At 47.6% G+C, this 19,066-nt stretch overlaps 1 protein-coding gene across 4 annotated transcripts in view; it reads right to left on the bottom strand.

Annotated features, from left to right (window-relative positions):
- The window catches only part of RGS8 (regulator of G protein signaling 8), a 43,259-nt gene extending 25,297 nt beyond the window's left edge, over positions 1-17,962 (bottom strand). The window contains exons 1-3 of one of the 4 annotated variants that reach the window (XM_043569370.1): positions 3,701-3,991; positions 3,281-3,354; positions 1,271-1,400 (exon numbers count right to left, since the gene is read on the bottom strand). In XM_043569370.1, coding sequence (XP_043425305.1) covers positions 1,271-1,296 — 26 coding nt within the window. In that variant the 5' untranslated portion in view covers positions 1,297-1,400; positions 3,281-3,354; positions 3,701-3,991. The other 3 variants (XM_043569371.1, XM_043569369.1, XM_043569368.1) reach the window with 3 other exon arrangements.
- Between the last annotated feature and the right edge of the window lie 1,104 nt (positions 17,963-19,066).

Here is a 19,066-nt window from a genome sequence, read left to right as displayed (position 1 = left end):
GCACACTGGTAACAATTTGCCACAGAAATAGTCCTAGAGAAGTTATTTTCCATGTGGAAGGGAAGTTCTTCCAGCCTGGCTTTCCCTTCCCCTGTTTCACGAATCCTGGACCTGGGCAGAGACATTAGAAGCCATCCAATTCGATCTCTTCCTTTCACTCCACATGGGTTTTCATCCCTGTCCCAGCTTCTCCAACAAACGTCAACTGGGATGGTATTATATTTGGCAAGGGTGGACATTTGTATTCCACAGCCCATCTCCGAGAGCCTTTTAAAGCTGGAACATCCAAGTTCCCAGAAATATCCCCTCTCCTGCAGAAAACTGGGTCTGCACGTCCTATGTTCCCACCTCTGATCTCAGCCAGGCGCATTATGAAGCCATCGATTTTGTGGCATTTTAAAACATTGGTGCTAGCCATTCTATCTCCGGCGATGGTGAGCATGTTATGTCCACTCGCTCTTACAAATCACAGGGTGCTCTGACACCAGGCCATGTGAGCAACTGATTAAGGGCCCCAGAGTCACCACATTCCATGAATTCAAGTAAAGGTCTTGCTCTGGCTGCACCAAGGCCAAAACCCAACTTTCAGGGAGTACATTCACTCCTCGGTGCCCCAGAATCATCAATCACAGAATAGTCAGGTCAATGCCCCCGAAGAGCAATTAAGAGGACTTCAAAAAATGGCAAATCCACAAAAGCCATCTAACCAAGTTTAGCAGGGGCCAGTGTACAGGGTATACTTGTTACCAAGACAACGGTGATTCTCCCAAATAGTTTGCAAAGATCTTCCACAAGATATTCTTTGGGGCCAAATGGTTTTGATTTTCCATCTTGTGTAGCTGAGACCTGAATTATAACCCTGTTAGTTAGGTCTGAAATAATGGGAGCAGAAGTGAGAGTCAAAGGTTAAGGTTACTTAAAAACAACAACAACAACAACAACACGAAACCAGAAATCAAAGCTTGCCCTCATCTCTCTTCCCTGTTCCAGTACCTTATAGAGGTCCCTAAATGGTTCAGTACAAGCTCATGCACAGTCCCACCCCATGAGTCCCACCAGTCAATAGGAGGGTTCGGCGCTAAGGCAGGTCCCGTTTGCAAGGCCACAACTTTGCAAGAAGCACCCAGGAAGGACAGCATGGTCCACACAGATGGCCTGAGGGGCTGGATGCAAGTGGACCACCCGTGGGATTAGAAGGCTGGGGCAGGCTCAAACAGCAGGGGAGAAAGGGGAAAGGGACAGGCGCGGGAAGACAGGTTAGCATCATTACCTGCGTGGCATCAGTAAAGCGGCCATGCAGGCACACGCTTACGGTTAACCCTCTGGCCGGTGTGCAGGGACGTCAGGGCGGGAGATAAGACTGCGGGGCACAGGGGTAAATCCCTCTCACGTCCTCTCACCTAAAATCAAAGAATCTGCTGTAAGAGGGGGGCCACCCTCTCTTATCTGACTGCGCTACAAATCCTCTTGGATGGCTGTCCGCTGACAGAATACCTTCCCACACACAGCCCGCTCCCCACAAATGCCTGCTTGTCCTGAGGAAGGGTGACCAACTAAGGATGAACAGGGACAAATTGCTGGGTGGCTCCTACGTCCCCAAAACACAGCCCATCAACAGTGAAGTGGGGCACATGCCCCAGGGGAGGGAGGCATGGGCCTGGCAAGCCAAAAATTACCATTCTCTTTGTCTTACTCTGGTGGGGCCCAAGTGAACAGCCAGCCAGGGGTGGGGAGTGGGTGGTCAGCGCTTGTTCTAGAATTATTTGATTGGCTGCCTCTCTGATTCTCGCCTTCCTCTAAGGATGGGATGCAAGGGGCCTTGGGAGGGTATAAGCAGGAGGAAGGGTAAAGGCTCATCGAGCACTGTCATGGCATAGGCTTGCTCCTTTGCAGGGATCACAGGCACAAGCTGACAAAATGAATATGCCAACCTCTCTGTCTTGCCCACGGGGAGGCTGCCTGACCTTCCTCAGCCTGGGCACTGGCCTGTTCCCGACCTGAAGCAGGGAGGACATCAGGAAAGGGGACACTGAGGCTGAGGGCTCATCGACTGATCATCTCTCCCTCCTGAGGGTCCCACTCTCAGTACTTCAAACCCTTTGTTCCCACAAAAATGACAGGAAGAAACACGTGAAGAGAGCAGCCTATCCATAAAGGGCTCCCCCGGGGAACCCTGACACCAAACATAGAATCCATTTTAAAAGAAACCTAATTTAGATAGATAAGGTCCCCACTCGATCTTACTCCATGTAAGTTATTTTGATATTACACGGAACATTTCAACAAATACTTTTTGAAATACCGTCTCGAATAATACCATAATTAATAAAATTAAAAGACTGCTTTAAAACTAAACTAAAAAATAAATAAATAAAACCAGTTAGACTTTGTGTAAAAGCTCATCCCCAGGCGACTGAGCTTAGATCATGTTCCCTGCCAGTGAGGACGTCTCCTTCATCCTTGTCCTAATGGTGTGCACACCTGCCTGGCCAGAAGTCAGGAAATCGAAGCTCTTTGCAGCCTTAAGGTTCTCCTACAGCTGCAAGAAATCACTGTTTGGGGCACCTCTGCCTCATTTCCTCCTGCTTATGGGAAACAGCCACAGAGGACGGGAAGCCTGTGCCAGGGGCCTTCATTACTCTGGTGCTGAACAGAAGCAGGGACTGCTCCCCACGTACATGGCAGGCAAGGTCATTGGGGGCAGGTGTTACCAGGCCTCCGGTCACTGCCTTGCCTCTCTTCCCGTTCCCACTGCTAGCTCCTACTGGCTTGCCGGGACTGCTTCCATGCCTGCCTCTCTCCCTTCCAAATCCAGCACTGCCCACCGCTGCCCCTCGGACCTTCCACCATCCCTTTACTCAGCTCAGCCTTGGATTCGATTAAATAAGAATCTACAGGACACTCTGGCCCCCGCTGCCTCCTTCACCCCAGCATCTTGGGACTCTAATTCCATTTGGCCCTTGACTTCTAGGGGACAGAATTCGGGGTTACCAGAGCCCAGACAGGCCTGCAGCAATGTGCCCTCTTAGGTGGACACCAAGTTACAGGTGACGCTGAGGCGGACAGGATGGGACATAATGGAAAGAGAGGATACTCAAGGAAAAAACAAAGGTTAAAAGCAAAGAGCAACGATTTTTAAAGAGGGGAAGAGAAACGAAGAGTCTCAGCAGGGAGAAAGCAATCAATATGCATGGAGAGGCAGGTTAATTAAATATGGATAATGCAATCAGCCCACATGGGCACCTTGAAGAGGAAAGAGAAAAGCAAAAGCCATACTCACTGTCTTTGACCGGTCCTCATGGCCTGCAGGTCTTTGCCAACTGGATGGTCAGAGAGGCTGCAGGCTGAGGAGTTCTGGGGAAAGAGTAGATCTTTCTTTTAGCAGTCAGATCCTCGGTGGGTGAAGAACATGTGTGCATGGATGCACAGGCACACTCGTGCGTGCACACACATATATACACACGCATGCACGCACAACACACCTCCCACCACTCGAGCCGGGCAGCAGGCGGCCCCGCTGAAAGCTCTTCTCTCTGCTTGTCACATCCAGTAAATACTGAAGCAGCCTACACCCAGCGGGCGGCGGCTCAGCTCCCGGGCACAGTCTGCACGCCCATCCTCATTGGCAGGATGCAGGAGGTGCCCCTGAACAGAGCTCGCCTGGCACTCCTCCCGTACCTTCCTCTTCAGCCTCACTAACCTGCTTCCCTGCTCCTCTGGCTGCAGCTCAGGGAGAAGTCCCCACAGCCCAAAGCTGCCTCCCTCTGCACCCAGAGGCTGTGCAGGGGGCAGCGAAGCCGTAGGTATTAACTCTTTCCGGCCACCAATGAGCTGAAAATCAAGTGTCCAGGGGGCCCTCTTCTAATGAGCTCTGCTGCTGGCTGAAGGCTGGTTGCTGCTCAGGGAGCAGGGAGCATAAAGATCTTGCCCCAGACAGCTGCTGACAGCAGGAGCCAAGCTGAATCAAATCTCCTAATGAGCCAGGAGGAGGGGGGCTGTCTTGCTGGGTGTGATGTGATGTGATAAATGCAGAGAGCAAGAAAGCTACGGGGCAGGTCACACATCTAAATTCCACCCCCTTTCTCCCAATTTCTATTGTGCTTCACTACCAAGCCAAACCACACAGCCCTGAAATTACCCCCTCTGCCACATCTCAGCTGTCCCCCTTACTCTACGAAGGCACTTCTCCCCCGTCTGTCTCTACTCCCACCCCCCAGCACCAAACACACCATCACTCCTGACTTCTTAATGAGAAATTTCCACCTCTTCTGCCTCCTTAAAACATGTATATTTCCAATTCTGCTGGCTTTTCCTACAGTGGAAATTCACCTCTCTCCCTCATCCATCACCTAGCAACTTCCCCCTACTTGCATTTGTTATGGAGTGAGACTTTTCCCTTTGTTCTGCCCAATCTGCACATTATCCCTATTTTTCTGTCTTCTGCATTTTTTGTCCTTCCAAACCACCTTACCCACATGGACCTTCACACTGTCTGGTTCAGTCCTCCTCCAGAAGGAGGACTCCCTCTTCCTGCCTTCCTGCTTGCCCTAGTACAGTAGTTCTCTGAGTATCCCCCCCCCCCCACCCTCCACCAGCAGCTGTCAGCATCACCTGGGAATGTGTTAGAAATGCAAATTCTCAGGCCCAACCCCCAGACCTACAGAATCAGAAGCCCAGGGGATGGAACCCACTCTCCCAGGTGATTCTGATGCATGCTAAAGTTTGCAAACTGCTACCCTGGGACAAAGCTGACCTTCTCCACATTCTACTCTAGTCTCTAAGGCTGGATCTCCTGCTCCCACTCAGGAACTAGCTCCAAGCGTACTGAACCTTTGCCGCAAGTCATATCGGACACCTAGAAGGCAGCATTTGCTACAGGCAGCAGAAATCTCTACAGAAGGTGATGGCTTTATAATAAAAATATTAGATTCCATTTGTTTAACCTTTCATAATGTGGAAAGCATGTTCGTGTATTGTTTCTCAACAATCCTATTCCATAGTCAGAGTATTAATCTCCCCAAGTTACAGATGAGAAGATTGAGGCTAGAAAAGGTAGCATGCCTTTTTCTAGGTGACACAACACGTCAGGGGCAACTCAAGGACCAGACTTGTTTTCTTAGAACTCTTACAGCAGAGCTTTCCCTACTACGTCATGCTGGGACCGAATTCCTGGCAGGTCTGTTGGTGCAGAACCCATATTCTCGCAGTGATAGGAGTATGCCTCAAGCACACACTGACGACAGGATGAAATAAAAAGTCTGATGCTGCCTCCACAGTGACTCATTGTCTCTCTCTGGAAATGTCCACAGTGTGCCTCTGTTAGGTAAATGGAACTTCGTGTTATAAAGTGAGATGCAAGAGAAATGTTTTCCATTCCTCAAAGCCCCTGTCTTGAACTCTGACGCTACCTGGGGTTTAGAATTTAAGCATAGGGGGTGCCTGGGTGGCTAAGTTGGTTGAGCGTCTGACTCTTGGTTTCGGCTCAGGTCCTGATCTTGCGGCTTCGGGGGTTCAAGCCCCGCATCACACACACTCCATGCTGACAGCAAGGAGCCTGCTTGGGATTCTGTCTGTCTGTCTCTCTCTCTCTCTCTCTTTCTCTCTCTCTGCCCCTTCCCTGCTCTCTCTCGCTCTCTCTCTCTCTCTCTCTCTCTCGCTCTCTCTTGCAAAGCAAATAAATTTTTGAAAAAGAATAAGAATTGAAGCATAAAGAGAATCCTTTGCTTCTAGACATTTTCTTGATACATGGCAACCGTAAGAAACAGGTTCACATATAAACTGTGAATACGGCCCATTGATAAGCACTTCCCTAATCCAAGAGAAGTTATTGCACAAGGTGGATCCTCCCCGATTCCATGCATACAGCCTTTTTTAAACAAGCACTCAGTATGTGCCAGACATTGTGCTCAACGTTGCACCGCTGCTGTCTTATTTAACTCTCACAACAAACTTACAAGGCTGACATTTTTATCGTCCCCATTTTACAGATGGAGAAACAGAGACAAGTCACTTAAAAGTGGCAGAGCTGGTGCCTGATACCAAACTTCCTGTTTCCAACCCTTGCTATGCCCCTTGCTTTTAACACAAAGGTAGTATCATCATGGGACTCCTCTTCTGGTGCTAAAATTGTGAGATAAAGGCCTCCTCCAAGTCCCAAGCTGCCCCATCTGGCAACCAGGATTGAAAGGCACTGAGGAGTTAGGGCAGGACTGCAGATGGGCCCAAGTCTCACGTGGGGGCTGACTAGTATTAACTTGGCATCATAATCTTCAATTAGCCATTGGAGAAATAATATAGTCCTAGGAAGTCAATAAGCCAACCCAAGTGTTTAAGGAAAGATAGAATCATTAATAAAAATTTAAGGGACAGCAGGAATATAAAGAGCTAGGACATGCATCTAACATGAGTAAAAATAAAAAATTAGGGGTACCTGGGTGGCTTGACCAGTTAAGCCTCCGACTCTTGATCTCGGCTCAGGTCATAATCTCACGGTTTGTGGGTTTGAGCCCCTCATCAGGTTCTATGCTTACAGCACGGATCCTACTTAGGATTCTCTCTCTCTCTCTCTCTCTCAAAGTAAATAAATAAACTTAAAAAAAAAAGAAAAATGAAAGCTAGTCCAAACTTTTTTTTTTAACCCAAACATTCCTAAACATCAAAGTGTAACTACACCGTACCCTAGTTTGAGAAGCACAGACCTAGTACAGGGTCCCTCTCAGGGGAGGACTCTAACTTAATCTTTCTTCCTATAGAGGCAGGTACACTAGGCATTCCTGCGGGGGCAGGGTGGGGGGCTCAGCAGAGCAGAGGGGGTCCACATTCGGGCATGGTCTCCTCTCCTGAAGGAGAGAGACAGGGAAGGGCACGCAGGGAGGGGTAGTAGTGACAAAGGCACTCACCTACGTGCACTGTTTCCCCGGGGTTAGAGCCCTGGCCCAGGAATACAGAGCCCTGGATTCTCTTCTGGTCACTGCTCCTGAGTTGCTGGCTGCAGACTCGGCATAGGACATCTCAGCCCAGACACAGGGTTTTTCCCAGGAAAACAGGCATCACAAGCCCTGCTCTCACTCTGAGTTTCTCACTCTTCCCTGCCCCTCTCAGCTCTTCTCCCTCTCCGTTTGTTCCTCCTGGGAAACCCAACCTCTGGCAACCGTGCTTCAGTCCTGCCTCTTTTCCAGAGGACAACCAGACAACTCCATCCCCCTCAGCCTCTGCAGATGCAACTGTGTCCGAAACAACCTCCTTTCCCTCCAAATCCTCCCTTCCTGCTGGGCTCCCTATGCTTGCTCATGACAGTGCTCTGTCCTAGCCCCAGGGTAGTGAGTAGAGGTATTTCTGGCTTCTTTTTCTCTTGCCCCGTTGAACTGATTTTTAAAACTTCTCATTACATTTCTGAACTATTTCTTAACTTTATCCCCTCTCATTCATTGACACTGCCGTTCAGAGGTCATTGGGCACCCAGCTTGGTGCATTCCTCTTCCACTCCCTCCTAAGTAGCTGATCTTCCTGCCCCCATTTCGATGCCTCCCCCCACCCCCCATAAACCTCATGGCGCACTACACTACCACCAGAGTGACCCACTGAACAGGTACCATAAAGTGAATCGTCTCTATAGTCATTTTCGATGGGCTTCATTGTGGCAACGTGTCCTACCTGACATCCTGACAATTTGGTCCCATTTGCCTATCCGGTCTTGTATCCCATTGTGCACACACACGTGCCTGATTCCTCTGCTGCCTCCTCTCCAGAATGTTTCCCCACACCCTGGATCTACCCTCTTAACTCCCAGTTCCTTCTCTCAACCCAATGCCTCCAAAATAAAAATTCTCCTTTCCAAAGCTTTTCCAGAACACCCTCAATCAGAAAAGGAATCCCTCCATCCCAACACCACCACATTGCCGTGTGACTCTGACAGCCCCCAACATGGTCTATAGTTTATCCTTGTGATTTATGTTTTCCGATCCTCCCAAATGACTACGTGTTCCACAAAGACAGACTCTGACTTATTCCCCTTGCTATCAATTCTCATTGCCTCGTTTGAAGCAGGTGTTTAATAAATGTCAGCTGGATTTGATTTTGAGCTCATAAAAAAAAAAAATTCTGAAAAATCACCGAGCATTCCTTATGGCGCAAACACTTTGGACTACCACAGTCTCAGGGTCAAGACTGCAGTCAGCCTAACGCTAACGACGCTCAGGGGCAGCAGCATGGGTATTTGCGAACTATTGTTCCCAACAGTGCAGTCAGGGCAGGGTGGAATTAATCAAGAGCAAAAGGAGCACCTGGCATTGTCACACAGGCCACAAAAATGTAATTAAATTGAAGATAAAGGGAATTACAGTCTGCAATATAATATTTTTAAAAGCCATGTTAGTAGAGGAGGAGGTTTACTGCCAAAATGCCCCCTGTGTGTTTATTTAATCAACATACCACCTAAGACAGTGCCACATTAAAAGCTTTTAATGAAACAGTCATTCAGATATTAGATTTGAATTCTGGTCAGCATGCTAAAGCTCTTCCACAAATCTTTTAAAAGCAATTTCCACTCTGTAGCTTCCTAGTAACAGCAGAAACATGAATCAACATATGCTGCATTGATTTGGGGTTTCCATGGAGACTGGAAGGACACAGGGAAGGGAAGGACAGAAAGAGGCCACTCGGCCCAAAATTCTACTTAAAAAAAAAAAATACGTCTCGATTTCATCCCTCTGAGTATTAGCAGCCTCATTTCCTGCTCATCAGTTCAAGCATCCAGATATTTAATTTGTAATAAGTCTGCTCAACTTCTCACGAGGAATATCAGAGGGGATGCGGAAAGAAGTCAGCAGTCAAAGGTGTGAGCCCATGAGGTTTGCACAGAGACCCGAACAAGCACAGGATCTGGAATGAGAAGAAAAGACCTCTGGTCCTAACTCTGCGTTAACTAGCTCCATGACACTCACTACCCTAACTAGCTATGTGGTCACTAACATCATGAAGATAAAGGGAATTACTGTCTGCAATATAATATTTTTTAAAAGCCATGGTAGTAGAGGAGGAGGTTTATTGCCAAATGCCCCGTTCGTTTATTTAATCAACAGAGCTTTGATTTTTGATTTATTCTCCCATAAAACACAAATGAACTGTCCTGTTTATTTTTCAGAGTGGCTATAAGAAAGAAAAGGATCCTATAAAGGATCCTATAAAAAGGATGTGGGAAGGAAGATGCCTTGCAAATTCTAGTCCACTGTATGCCCTACCACAGATGGTCCCCGACTTATGATGGGTCCACCTGAGATTGTTCCCCTTATGACCGTGTGACTTTGCTGTGGTGAGAAAGGGACACACATTAAGTGGAGACCAGACTTCGTGTTTTGCATTCTGCTCTTTTTCTCAGGCTGGTGATACGTGGTAGGATGTTTGCTCATGATCCCGCGCAGCGGCAGCCGCGAGATCACAAGAGTCAACAACTAATACCCTTACAACCAACCTGTATGCTTACAACCATCCCGTGTTTCACTTTCAGTGCAGTACTCAATACATTACATGAGATGTTCGACACTTGATTATAAAATGGGCTTTGTGTTGGATGATTTTGCCCAACTGTAGCTAAAGTAAGTGTTCGGAGCATGTTTAAGGTAGCCCAGGCTAAGCTATGAAGTTCAGTAGGTTAGATGTATCAAATGCATTTTTGACTTAGGATATTTTCAACTTATGATGAGTTTATCAGGACATAACCCCATCAGAAGTCAAGGAAAATCTGTATTATACTTGGTGATACTCTGGACTTCTCTTTAAATAGAATTTTGCCAGGGGTGCCTGGGTGGCTCAGTCAGTTAAGCATCCGACTTCGGCTCAGGTCATGATCTCACAGTTCCTGAGTTTGAGCCTCGAGTCGGGCTCTGTGCTGACAGCTTGGAACCTGGAGCCTGCTTTGGATTCTGTGTCTCCCTCTCTCTCTGTCCCTCCCCACTTCACACACTCTCTCTCAAAAATAAATAAAAATAGAATTTTGCCAGCAAGTAAGTATATACGTCTTTTTTAAAAAATCGCTGATTTAGTGGGGAGTATACTGACCTGGAAAAAAGAAAAGTGGGTTGGACAGGCCTGAGTTTCAATCCCTACTCTGTAATTTTCCAGATCTGTGACTATGGGCAAGTTACTCCTCCTGAGTCGTTTTCATCACAGGTAGAATGAAGATAACAGTACCAAAGCTGTAGGCTTATTAGAGGATTGTTACATGGATTAACCGAGTGGCTCGAGCAATGCTTGGCAAACGGCAAACGGCAAATGAGTGTGTAATGTGAGCCACGATCATTAGCCGTCTCGTCTGTTTCGTCATCTGTAAAATGGGAATTAGGATTCCTACTACTTCCCTACTTCACATAGGGGATTACTTGGATGACATCTGCCCACTATTTGATAAACTGTTCGGGAAAATGCCCTAAATGAATACAACGTTGTTATTAAAAGATTCGTGTGTACTACCTGCTAACCGAGGTGACACAAAAATGTATGAAACATGTTTGTGAGGCTTTTCAAGCGTCTTGGTGGATAGGGGGTTACACGTGTCTCTGGTACCTTTTTCATTCTCTTTTGTTCCTTTTGAGCTCTCAGGTGTCTCTTTACCACTCACTGCAGCCTTTTCTGTCCTCTTTTCTTTATTCACTATTGTTATGCTTCTCCTTTTAAGTGTATCTAGAAGGAATTTTAAAATTAAACTTCAGGGGCGCCTGGGTGGCGCAGTCGGTTAAGCGTCCGACTTCAGCCAGGTCACGATCTCGCGGTCCGTGAGTTCGAGCCCCGCGTCAGGCTCTGGGCTGATGGCTCAGAGCCTGGAGCCTGTTTCCGATTCTGTGTCTCCCTCTCTCTCTGCCCCTCCCCCGTTCATGCTCTGTCTCTCTCTGTCCCAAAAATAAATAAATGTTGAAAAAAAAAATTAAACTTCAGAAACTTTGGAGTCTATGCGATTGTTCCTTAGGCCTCCTAAAATTAAATGGTACACCAACACGGGGCAAATGACACAAAATGAGATGTTATAGGGATTTTAGGAATTATAGGACTGTTCCTCCAACAATGGTCACCAGTGTTAGATGTGTGTGTGTGTGTGTGTGCGTGTGTCCACACACACGCGCGCGCACACACACACACACACACACACATATCTATCTATCTATCAACCAAATGCAATACATGGAGTTTATTTTGGACCCTGATTCAAATTTAAAACCATAAAATATTACAAGAAACTTAAGCACTGATTAGATATTGATATTAATGTGATATTGAGGGTTTTTTTTTCTTAAGCAACTTATTATATAGAGATACATTCTGAAATATTTAGAGTTGAAATAATATGTTATCTGGGAATTGCTTCAAAATCATTTAGGGTGGATGGGAGTGCAGGGTGTTGAAGCTGGGAGGTTATACACAGGTGTTCACTGTTCTATTCTCTTGTGTATATTTAAAATTGTGCATAAAACTGTTTTAAATAGTGTGACCACTGACAATATATGCTTCAGTAAAATAAGCCTATGAAGTGTAAACTATTAGTGCAAGAAAACTGAAATATAGAAAGAGGCAATTTGAATAGGAATTGATTTCTGGTATTGTAAGTTTTCTTTCCCACGAATAAATCCATTTTCAGAAAAACCTTTTATTTGACTTCTATGGAGCAGTTGCCAAAATTCATAGAGGTTTCGAGGGGGTATGAGTCTTTGTTATCACCTACAGAAAGTAAACTTTAAAGACTTTGCCCAAGGTCACATTTCGTAAAGCATGGTCAGAACTCCAGCCCAGAGCTCCTGGAATCCCGCCATATCCTTTCTTCCCATTGCTGAGCTGCCCATCTCCACATCCAGAATCCAGGACGGTAAGTAAGTCTTGGATCAGGATACAAATGACGACCTGTGTGCTTACCTCCCCAACCCTTCTTCGTTCCTATTGTAAACTCAGCCTCAAACAGTGAACTTGGCTTTTACAAACTAGCTTCCCATTGGCCAGCTGGCTTCCATGAAGGCAGCTGAAGGGTGGGAGTCCACAGTGGAGGCAGAGAGGGCTCATGGAACACACACAATCCTTCACACACCCCTACCCTGATCTCCTGGTTCACCAATTGAGGCCTCAGATATGAATTATCTCAAGCCCTTTCCCTGTCTCATCCCCTGCGATTCTAGCCACACTTACACACAACTTTCCTTCCTTCCCAACATTCATGGATGTGTCTACTCAAGGTAAATCCTTCCTCCTGTGGCCCTGAGCCCCTCCTTCCCATCTGCCCTGCTTTATCAACCCTGTACCTTTATTCTTTCCTTCTCCCATGTTATTCTATACTTACAAATAAAAATACTCTTTCATTACAAAAATATTCTCCCCTGGGGTGGGAGGTTCCTCCTTTTGTCAGCAAAGCTCCCTGAAAGAATTTCCTGTTTCCCCACTTCCTATCCCTTCCTCCATCCTTTGCAGTTTGGTTTCCATCCCTACCGCTCCCTTGAAAGAGCAACTTCCATATTGTGAGGTTCAGTGGTCCATGGTCCTTGTCCTCATGGACCTCTGGGTGCATTTGCCATGGTGGCGATTTAGTTTTGGCACCTCCACCCCCTCGACCTCCTTGGTCTCCTTTGCTGGCTCCTCCTCTGCCCACTCCATAATGCTGACATTCTCCTGCCCTCTAACCTTGGTTTCCTGCTCTCCTCTCTTTAAATGCTCCTTGGGCAATCTCATCCTTGCCTGTTGTCCCAACTACATTGGGTATACTGACCACTTCTGAATATTTTCCTCTAATTCCGGTCGCTCTTCCAATCATATAGATTCTTTACAGCCCATGGGTTGCTGGACATACCCGTCAGGTATCCCACAGGCACAACAAATAAAAATATGTCTAATAATTAACCATATCATAGCCCCTTCTTCTCCTGACCCATTTTATCCCCCACCCCACCCCCATCACCTTACATACACATACAAATCTTCCTCTGGAATTCCTGGTCTCAGTTTCTGACACCACCAACCACTGAGTAACTCAAGCCAGAAATAAGGAAGTAACTAGACACTACTCCCTTTTCTCTCATCTCCTATAGTCAACCAATTACCAGATCATACTGATCAAATCTCCCTCATCATTTTCACATCTGTCCCCTCCTCTCCATCCTTACTAGTACTGCCCTGCTACATGTCCCACTTGTTCATCCCTAGTTCTTGTCCTCGTTGTCTTTGGTGTCTGTGATCAACCTACCCCCCTTAACTTCAGCTCCATTTTGCAGCCATAGTAACCAGTTTAAATCACAAATATGACTACATTCACTTCTCCTCACAACCTATAAGTCCCCTGGCCTATGGATAAAGTTAAACATCCTAACACATGAGCTCCCCAAGAGCTGGGTCCCACCTGCCTCGAGGGCCACCCACCACTCCCCTGGTTTGTTTTTTCATGCTCCAATGACTCCATGTGGTTCACAATCTTGAGCGCATACCACAGTCTCCACATCTCTGGGCCTCATTCATGCCTTCTCATCCTTCAAATTGCACTTCAGGACCACTTCCTCCAAGCAGCCTCCCCTGCACACCCAGATTCCATAAGTGCCCTACCATGTGCTCCCAGACATGCTTCTGTGTATCAGAACATGGCCTGATCTGGTGCCTGCAACTCTCTTCTACTAATCAGACTCTTAGGTTCATCAAGGGCAGGAAAGTGTATTCATTCATTCATTCATTCATTCATCCATTTATTCAACTAACATTGAGGCATTTCCTGTGTGCCAAACAATGTACCAGGCAGAGTACATTACCTGTGCACATTATGTAAGTGAAAGCTGTATTTTCCATCTCTATATCTCCAACACCACGTACAGTGCCTGGCACCAAGAAGATGCTCAATAAACATTTGCTGAACCAGCCAGCAGACAAGTGAGTGAGACCACGTACAGAGTCACAGAAATGGTACAGGCTCCAGGATCTGGTGACAAGGGTTCACGTTCCAACTCTGCCCATTCATTGCTGGGTCATCTTGGCTGAAGACCTTGCTTTCTTATCTATGAAATCAGAATTACTAAGGCAATGCCAACCTCCTGTTTTACTGTAAGAATTCAGTGGGATATATAAGCAAACATGGATTGTACATTATTCAGTATCATGAAAACATGAAGTCACACTGACGGTGTCAGTCACAGAGAGCAGAGGCCCAACACCAAATGGGTGTGGGGATGGAGGCTGCAGAGGAAGGGGCAGCAGGCCAGAGAGAGAGCAGCAGCAGGACCTAGTTTTCAAAGCCCTGGGGCTGTGATGTAAGCACGAGGGACTGCCACAACTGAAATGTGGCTCCCTCCTCCTATCTTGTGGTGCCAGGGCGCTAGCTATCAATCTCTTCCCCTCCTTAGGCAGTAACAAAAGCTTTACCATTTGCCATCAGGGTCTACAGCTGTGGGCAGAAGGCAGCTCCGGCCCTCTCCCCTCCTCTGAATATAAAACGAGCTGTTTCTAATCCTCCATTTTCAATGACTTCAGCCAAAGGCTTTCACCAGCTCCATTCTGGCCAGTCACTTAGAGTCACGCGAAAAGGAAACTCCTCATAGCCATCAGACCAGGGTTGGGCTCTGGTGCAGCAACAGTGGTAGAAATCAGTGGAGTGGAGCCCCGGCCTCCTCCAGGGACAGCTCTCCCACTGGGATCTGCTCCTACCTTCACAGAGCCCTCAGGGAAAGGAGGCAACTTGCTTTTGAGCCTGTGCTGGGCGCACATTAACGTCCGCGTCCGCGCTGGGGGCAGGAGGAGGCCCCAGGGCTGTGTGAGTGCACTCTGATGCACAAAGATGCCGAGCAGATTCTAACACTTTTCCTTGAGAGACAAGGCCTGGTCGGAAGAGGCCCTCTTCCTTCTAGGACCTTTTGTTGAAAAATTCAGAAGCCTGTTGGAAATTCCATACACAGCACACTAACAAAGGACCCGATGAGAAGGCTGAAGCTTCCTGGCCAGTGAAAAACATCCTAATCCCTGAGGCGCAGATGGGGAGCAAAGGAGCACTTCTAGCATCTCTGGAGGTGTAGATTTTTGGACCAAGAGGAAATAAAAAAGCACAAAACAGTCTGGGATAGGATGGGCAGCACAAAAAGTCTAAGCCATGAAGCCATCACACAAAACAAAGCTTACATTTATGTGGCACAATCACAACCTACAAATTGCTTTCACTTCTCTGGCTGAATTTGATCAGTTCTTAACCTCCTAGCCTCAATATGCTCTGGGAAGTCGAGAGGATTAAATAGCATCATGTAGGGAAATTACCTAGCAAAGGTGTCTGGCACATCTTGGTAGCTGGGAGCTACCATTATTCCTTCTAGTGGATCTCACAAAAACCTTTGGAAGTAAGCTGGGTGCTGATTATTGTGCCCATTTTACAGACTACAGAAGCAAAGTTGTTCAGTAGCCCTGAGTGAAGGGCCCATGGTAATTCCATTAATGGCCCTAGGGAGACTTGAACCCAGGACCACCAGGGCTTTCCCTACTCTATACAACATTTCAGCGTGAATAGATCTTCATCACTGAGATCCACGTTTGGAGGCTTTTGTTAATGGAACTATGATGGGATTTGCTCAGCCATCCATCCACACTCTCACTCACTCCCCTAGGAGTACCTGGCATTTGTGAAATGGCTATCATAGCTAAGGAACCATGATCTTCAGGTCAGAGTTAACTGACCCGTGAAAGAAAGACCTTGGCTTCAGTATCAGACTTAATCCAACCAGACACATATTATGAGAAAGTTTTCCGATTCTTTGTGTATTAGGCACTGGGTGAATTTTTTTTTTAAGTGACTAATGGAGCCAGTCCCCAGGGGTGGCTTAGTGACGCCTGGACACGGTGGACTACAGGGCTGTCTACATACTCTAATAGCCCTGTTCACCCCAGGCCCATGGACCTTCTCTAGGAAACCTACTCTAAGGACTGAGAAGAGAGCAAATGGTTAACAAAAACTAGTTTACGGGATTGATTCAGTGCTCATGGGGCTATCACTCCCAAAATAACAGCCATCGATAGCATAATATCACATTGCATGTTTACAGCTCTGAGCTTTTCCCAAACACTTATATGATCTCAGGATTACAGCTATCTCATTCCCCTACTTTCCAGCACCTCCTCCATCTTCCAAGAAAACCCTGAAGTTTTCCAAATCTGTAGGAACAAATAATCCAAAAAACAACCCACACTGCAGGATGCAGCAGGTTTTCCTTCTTATTTCATTACTTTGAAAGCATCCCAAGATCAGGACTTAGAAGGACCTGAAAGCCAGATTTTCAGGATGTGTGTGAAACAATGGATTGTCATTGAGTGGCTCTAACACAGAAACAGAAAAACCACTCTCCTCCACACCTCCCAAAAGTCACTACCGAGACAGCCCTGAGAAGCACCCATTTAGCTGATGCCAGGGACTCATCACCTCCTATAAGTGGCAACTATGCCCTCAATTCACTGCTTAGCAATTGGTGACCTGCCAAAAAAAAAAAAAAAAAACAAAAACACACACACACAAAAAAACAAAACAAAGCAAAAACCCAGTAGCTATGTATGATGATGGATATTAACTACATTTATTGTGGCAATCACTTTGCAATACATACACAAACCAAATCATTGTGTTGTACACCTGAAACTAATATAATGGTACGTGGCAATTATATCTCAGTTAAAACAAAAACAAAAAACCTTGTCCCAGCAAGTCTAGTTTTAAGAATATGTTCAAGCAAACAATCCAGAATGTGAGCAAAATTTTAAGTATGATGTTATTCCAGCAATGTATATAATAATAAAACAAATTTAATTAATAAAAGAAAGAAATCAGTAACCTGCCGATGGATGTTAGTTACCTCAATGGTGGGAATCCATGTATCTACCAGATCACCACATTGGACACTTTAAACATATCACAATTTTATTTGTTAATTCCACCTCAACAAAGCTGGGGGGAAAGATAACAACAGAAAAAACTGGCGACATCCAATGTACCTTCATCTGCCTCCGACTCATTGTGATTGTGAATCCTGCACTGGAATGTGTCACCAGTGTTAGTCACCAGCAACACCGGGACCTGCACTTGGACGAAACAAAACAGATGCTGTGGGCAGCCAGACTGCTGTGCAGATGACCCACTAAAACAGCAGCAGAAAAGACATGAATGGAGCGAAAAGAGGCAGTGCCACAGTCCTGATATCAACCCCCCCCCCCCTCCGCCCAACAAGGGATCTGAGTGAAGAAATGGCATCTCTTGGGACCAGGAAACAGGTTTCAGGGGGTATGAGGAGTTAGGACTGGGGAGAAAAAAAGAACACAAAAAAAGGACATTTGCAGCTTGGCGCCCACTAAGTGGGAAGAATGGGCATATTCCTGCACTCTCGCTCCGGGCAAGGGTGACAGGCTTCCCCCCCTCTACAAAGCTCTGTGGCAGAATGAACGAGGACTGACAGGAGGGCAGTGCCTTTTCTGCCCTGCGGTGCCCTGCCCTTCTCAGCAAGACTTGTGGCCGGGGTTGGCCAGTCCAGGGATCCATCCAGGCCCTGCTGGAAGGAGCTGCTCTCTCTTACCTGTCTGGCGGAGGGCAGTGCCGCCGGGAAGGTGTGGCTGGCCCCGGCCCCAGCTGGGCATGGCTCGGTGAGGCCCTGAGTTACAGAGTCAGCCACCTCCTGGTACATGGGAGAGGGTGGCAGAGGGACACGGCCCACCTCACCTCTGCGCCCCTGGCAGAGCTGCTGCAACGTGCGGCTCCTGCTCCCGCTCCGCTCTGCTCGCCCGCCCGCCAGGGCTTTGCATCTCATGAACGGGGAAAGAGCTGGCGGCAAGGGAAGGGGGTGGGGAGGCGGAGGGAGGGAGAGGGGCACTCTGATAGATGATGCGCACTGCCACGCCGAGTTGGGGGAGGACTGAAGACTGAAGCAGGATGCCACTGCCTGTGTTGTGTGGCTCTCCCGCTGACAGCTCATCACTGAGGGGCCGGCTGCTCTGGAGAATTCAGGGAGAGGCAGAGAGCAGGGGGGTGGCAGAAGGAGGAGGAGGAGGGAGGAGGGAGGAGATCCCCCGAGTTGCACAGAGGGGAAGGAGGTGAACTCGGGTAACTGGCATGGGGGAGAGAGGATGCACTGCCTTGGCTCAAAGACGGACCAGGCTGGAAACATCACTTGACTAGGTGGTGTGGGGGGAAAGATGAAGCACCATATTCCTAGCCTGCTGTCAAGGTTGTCTCCATCTCCTTCTGTGACCAACTGGCAAGGCCACTCTGCCTTAGGAATTTGGAATAGCTAGACACTTTAGACCAAGCACAGCTCCAACTTTCTCAAAGAGAAGGGAAAAGCTGGCAAGAAAGACTATAATGCATGAAACGTTTGGTGTCACACGTCACTCTACACTGCAGGCAAGTCTGAGTGCCCCTCTGCCACCTGCCCAACCTGTGACCAGGAGGTTGCCGTGGCAAGAACAGGAGCAAAAGGGAGCACCCACCCAGAGGGGATGGAGCATGTCACATGACGCTTCTGTCTGTAAAGTTCCATTTGGATGGTCAGGAGCAAAATCTGCTGGGCAGCTTGGGCCAGTGCCTGGAGAAGCTTCTTAGCCTGAGGGCTAACCCGCAGCATCTGATGCTAGAGTCTACCTGACCTGCCACTGACATGGGGCAGGTTCACTGCACAGGCCCTGGAGCTGACAGTCATCAGCTCTATTTACAACCACAGCAGAGGAAGAGGCTGACAGGAAAGAAAATAAACAAACAGTGGAAGCCGGAGAAGGACCAAAGGAAGCTGCAGCTGGGGAACACTCAGCAAGCTCAGCTAATGAGGGGAAGAGAGATCTCAAATAAGGGCCTTCTCCGGAGGGAGGGGACGGGATGCGGAGGGGGTGGAGAACCGGCATGCTGCAAATTTCCAGGGACTTGTCCATCCCTGGTGCAAGCTAGTGCTCTTCTTCAGGTCTGTCTCCAGAGTCCTGCCAAGCACTGCCCCAGATGACCCCTCGGGTATGGCGGACGGTCAGCACACTGCCTCTACAGATGGCCACAGTCACCATCTCACTGCTGCGTAAAAACATCACACCAATTCAACAAGATCAGGTC

Source organism: Prionailurus bengalensis, chromosome E4 (genome assembly GCF_016509475.1).
Source record: "Prionailurus bengalensis isolate Pbe53 chromosome E4, Fcat_Pben_1.1_paternal_pri, whole genome shotgun sequence".
Taxonomy (NCBI): domain Eukaryota; kingdom Metazoa; phylum Chordata; class Mammalia; order Carnivora; family Felidae; genus Prionailurus; species Prionailurus bengalensis.
This window is presented reverse-complemented; position numbering and strand designations above follow the sequence as displayed.